Below are 4,665 nucleotides of genomic sequence, written 5' to 3'. Positions count from 1 at the left end.
TGAGGAAGTGTTTGGGTATGACTGAACGCCGAGCAGTTGAAATTAAAGGGGAGTGTTGAAATATTAATTTACAATTGCCGTGCGCAATAACTCAGCTAAAAACCACCAAGCTCTTCGGACGACTTTTGCTGTGAAAGTGGTATTCTGTAAATCTCACCCGATGCAATTAGAACCTGCCACGCGTCAATTGTACTCTCTGCAAAACAACTTTCTATCGGGACGTAACATTCGTTCTGTTTGGGTGAGCGATGATCGTTGGATTGGAGTGAAGTCATCTCGCCGTCGATTGAAGTCAAAGATGCATACAAGTCTCACCATGGAGTTTTTGTTTTGACTGGAAAAGTAATTAATGTAAAGTTATTGTGATAGGTAAAAGTTGGTAGAAATTTCAAATTTTAATGTTTTTATTCCTTACGGAGGTATGGGCATAGTAAAATGTATTTACGTGTTATGTTTTTTTATGTATTGCATATGCATTGTATGTGTCATGTTTTTTGTGGTGTTGACCATTCTGTAATGAAACGGTGGAACGCACAAGTGCGAAAACGAAGACGAAGGTAGAAACCAGAATAGAGCACCGTGGATGTTTTGATGTCTTGTTTGGGAATGAAATGAAGTAGCAGAAGCAGCGTGTGAGTAAGGAGAAAGGAAATGCTCGACAGAGCCTGAATGTAAATTTTTTTTATTTTGAATATGAATGTAAAAGTGCAGCACCATATGTAAGAATCCTTTTTATTTTATAGCAGTAAATGTAAACAAAAATTTACATTTTTTAAGGAGACAAAGTAATTCTGTTGAAATGTTTTTGCTGAATCCCTCTCAGAGAAAGATGATGAATTTTGTATCAGGCATTATATTTTAATGAATAAAAAGCTTTTGTGGGTGTATGTAATACTCTGTTCTCAGAAATCAGTTATAGCTTCCCTGTGTTAAGATCCTGAAGAAAAACAAACCATTGTCTCTGTGTTCAGTTAATTTGTTTTTGGAATTTTACCAGAAAAATTCCCAACAGCAACTAGATACCAATATTGAATATCATAAGGAAATATTAGCCATTGAGTGCATTCCTCCTTTTCTGGAGGAATATAGTAGATGAAATGGGCATAGAAATTTTCTTATTTATAAAAGTCATAGTATTCATAGTAGCTAAAACCCTCTCTAGGACGAATAAATAGACATTATGAAAGTAATAATATCTCATTTTATTTCTTTCCTTATAGAAGAAAAAATACATTTTTCATGAAGACAAAAAAGGATTACAGTGGCATAACTTCTTTAAACAACATCCTGATCTGATTTACATGAAGAAACAATGACATAGGGTAGAAAATGCAAATTTGTGCGCTACATAAACTAGCGATGTTGACACAAAGAAACTACAGGAAGTCCAAAAAGTCTATATACCCAGAAATTCTACCTGGAAGATGACTAGCAATAAACTAAACAACCAGCGTCAAACCAACATAAAACGCTTGCCATAGCATAGGGCCAAACGATTGTCATAGCATAAGGTGGGAAGAAAACATATTGAGCTTAAAAAAAAACTGGGAGTGCTGAAGCTGTTGACTAGAGGCTAGTTGAAGTCTCCCTCTTTTCAAGAGAAGAATACCTCCAATTTTATTTCTTGATTTCCATGCATTCTACTTGCATTGACATGAAAGGTCGGTAGCGTTCTGCCCAAAATTTAGTACTTCACACACAAACCATGGACCACCATTTCATAATTGATGATGTGGATGTATTTATATGACATTTCACAAAATAACCTATCAGAAAAATGCAAAAAGATAGAGTATCCATTTGTCTTTTGACAAAATAACCCATTACAAAAAAGCAAAACCACAATGAGTATCCAATTTCTTATTGAAGGTGAATGACTCAGTTAAGCATGATAGACTATTAGGATTCACGCTTAACGCTGGCCTAGAAGAGTCAAGCGAAGGAGAGAAAGATGCATACTGACACCGCACATTACAACAAAGAGAGCCTTTTGTGCAATCCAAGTGCGGTATTCTTCCTTTGGCAGTTCTCTGAACTGTTGAGAGAATTTGAGTAGGATAACGGCAATAATTGCTATGCTCACAAGCCTAGAGAGCACGAATAGACTCCTTCCATGCGTCTCCTTGCAGAAGATGCAGCAGCTAGAATCCCGGCTTGAATCACTGCATAAATATTTAATAATTTGTATATGCCATATGAACGGTTAGCATGATCTCCCTCTAATTGTGAATTGTGTCAATTTCCGTCGTCTACAAGGTTTGCCGGCAGCAGTTCAGAAGTCGGACTGGCATGCTGTGGATCTAATCGCGCACTATCTTCATTCCCACCATCTACGACGTCAATCCGAACCACCCCATCATTGTTATGCATCATAGCAAGAACATTAGCATGATTTAAAGCACACTCCCCTGGTGTCTGCTCAAACTCCAGCTCTGGTGGTGTGAAGACGACATCGCCGTCGCTGTTGGGCTCGGTGTTCAGACGATCTGTCATGAGTAATCTAATTGGCCAAATCAAGCTTTCAATTAGTAACTCCATTTCATATGAATATTAGCATGAAACAAAACCATGTAAAATATTCAACTTATGAATTACAAGATATGAGCTTGAGATCAGGAAGCATTCCCAATTCCTATTCTGTAACGATTTTGACACCATAATAAAAGAAAAAGTATACAAGGTTTATGTTGAACTTTAGGCACTAGAAGCTTACCGTACATGACGCCTAACCTCTTTTTTGAAAGCAGACATTACATGATGCGTAACCTCTTTTTTGAAAGCAGACAGCAGCCAATATTGGGCAAAGCAGTGCGAAACGCTGAGGACATGATGTCGGTCTGGGGATTTCCACAGCGATGAGGGTGACAGAAGGGCTCAAAACTAGAGCTGGGCTAATGGAGAAAATTCCCCCCTGGTCGACTAAACCAGACCCCAACGTGGACCAGAAGGATCGGTTGATGCAGAAGCTCAACACGCTGCTGGATGATCTAAATGCCGTCAAATCATGATGCCTTTTGCAGTCGGATGCACCAGTTGATGCAGAAGTGTTCTAAATTCCCCTTAATCCCAAAATTTTTGAAGTCTGAAAAGCTAGTTGAAGCAGAAGCTTAGAATGCCTCACGAATGTTCTAAATGCCGTCAAGTCACAATTTATTTTGCTGCTGCATGACAAAAGGCATGGATCTATACATAGAAAATGAAAGCGATTGAAATAACTCGAATGATATGCCAAAATAGTTTTGGGAAAAAGGCATCCCAGGAGTTCTTCCAAATTAATCCCTTTTACGAATACTTTAATTGTAACACCTGTTATTGCCAGGGCATAAGCACTTACTAACCAACATTTGTGCAGCTAAACGTAGATCTGCCCACTGAACCTAAGGACAGCCTTGTAAACGGCCACATGATACCGATTGATTTATTAAGCTACAGAAGAAACTATTTAGATGAGTATGATTAGTACCTTTGCAGAGGAGCTTAATATGGTCAGCAAGGGTGTACTTTTACTTCAAATAGTGACATCTGTTATGAACTAGGGAGAAGCAGCTACTTACCATCTTTGTCCAATCTAAGGATGATCATATATTTCTCCACTGCACTGAAATCCTAGGGCGTCCTTGTAAAATGACTCACAGGAGTCCTATTGATAATCTCATCAGTTGAGTACAATTTATTTACACAGAAGCTAAAGATGAGTATTAGAGTGACCTTTGAATATAATAATATTCAGCAAATGGTGTCCCCAAACAAGAGCGAACGAATGAACAGAGCAGCACCACTGGATTGGTCAAAGCACTAATCGAACTTGTTCTATTCTCTGTAAGCAGTGATAACGATACCAGTTAAATAATGCCTTTTATTGCACGATACCTCTGAAAATGGGCTTCTTAAGTAGAATGGACAAAGCAGTACCACTGGATTGGTAAAAGCACTAGTGGAACCCTCGTTCTATTCTCTGCAATCAAATGACAACAAGACGAGTTAAATAATGCATTTTTTGCAAGTGACATCCAAACCAACATATATTGGACTGCACTGGACTAAATCCCTAAGACAGGATTGTAAGATCTCACACGAGACTCTCGTTTCCTTGTCAGTTAAATAAAGTTTCACAAATTAAACCACCGAAACTAAAGATGACTATTAAAGATACCTCTGAAAAAAGAAAGAAAGCTTGATATATATCCAGCAAAAGTGTTCCCCGAACAAAATTGGTTTGAAATAGAGCAAAGGAACAAACAATGGGCGGAGGAGAACCAGAGTAGAATGTATAGATAACCCTTACCCCTACGTTAAATAATATTCTTTGCGCATGACTGGTAGGTGAAGTACTCTGGTCGGTGAAGTAGTCACGGGTGTACCCTAAAGAAGTCCATGGAAATTTCCAAGCAATTGCTGGGTGGGTCCAAGGTATTAGGTATTAAGTGGGAGTCTCTACTGCAACGGAGTAGAAGTAAAAGTATAGTTGAATGTTGTGGCTCTAATTGCCCTACCCATTGCTAGGGGGGTCCATGGCATGGTATAGTATCCTAGGCAAAAGATAAGAGTGAAAAACCCCACTTGATGTATGTCTAATTGTAAACTCCTATGACATTGGAAGTAGAGCATCCAATGTATAAATGTAGACTCCTATTAAGTTGGAAGGAGGCAGCATATATGTTGGGG

General features: G+C 38.5%; 1 protein-coding gene across 3 annotated transcripts; it reads right to left on the bottom strand.

Annotated features, from left to right (window-relative positions):
• Positions 1 to 1,827: 1,827 nt before the first annotated feature.
• On the bottom strand, positions 1,828 to 4,265 carry LOC149255639 (uncharacterized). Of its 3 annotated transcripts, none has more exons than XM_089457261.1 (3): positions 4,154 to 4,265; positions 3,709 to 3,955; positions 1,828 to 2,500 (listed from the first exon to the last, which is right to left on the bottom strand). In XM_089457261.1, exon 3 carries the CDS (start codon positions 2,491 to 2,493, stop codon positions 2,236 to 2,238), a length of 258 nt encoding a protein of 85 aa, XP_089313387.1. In that variant the 5' UTR covers positions 2,494 to 2,500; positions 3,709 to 3,955; positions 4,154 to 4,265; the 3' UTR covers positions 1,828 to 2,235. The 3 variants fall into 3 exon arrangements, with proteins under 3 accessions (XP_089313387.1, XP_089313388.1, XP_089313386.1); XM_089457262.1 differs by having other exon boundaries at positions 3,871 to 3,955; XM_089457260.1 differs by lacking the exons at positions 3,709 to 3,955; positions 4,154 to 4,265 and adding an exon at positions 2,714 to 3,697.
• Positions 4,266 to 4,665: the final 400 nt, after the last annotated feature.

Source organism: Pinus tabuliformis, chromosome 7, assembly GCF_031772625.1.
Source record: "Pinus tabuliformis cultivar Carrire ecotype Pingquan chromosome 7, CPIR1, whole genome shotgun sequence".
NCBI lineage: Eukaryota > Viridiplantae > Streptophyta > Pinopsida > Pinales > Pinaceae > Pinus > Pinus tabuliformis.
The sequence above is the reverse complement of the archived record's forward strand: the minus strand, read 5'-3'. Positions and strand labels throughout refer to the sequence as shown.

Excerpts from the sequence above, each read along its gene's own strand:
- LOC149255639 (XM_089457260.1), bottom strand. The coding sequence starts at position 2,751 with ATGTCTGCTTTCAAAAAAGAGGTTAGGCGTCATGTACG. Across the intron at positions 2,501-2,713 it reads GAGGTTAGGCGTCATGTACG|ATTACTCATGACAGATCGTC; the intron begins GTAAGCTTCTAG and ends TTGGCCAATTAG.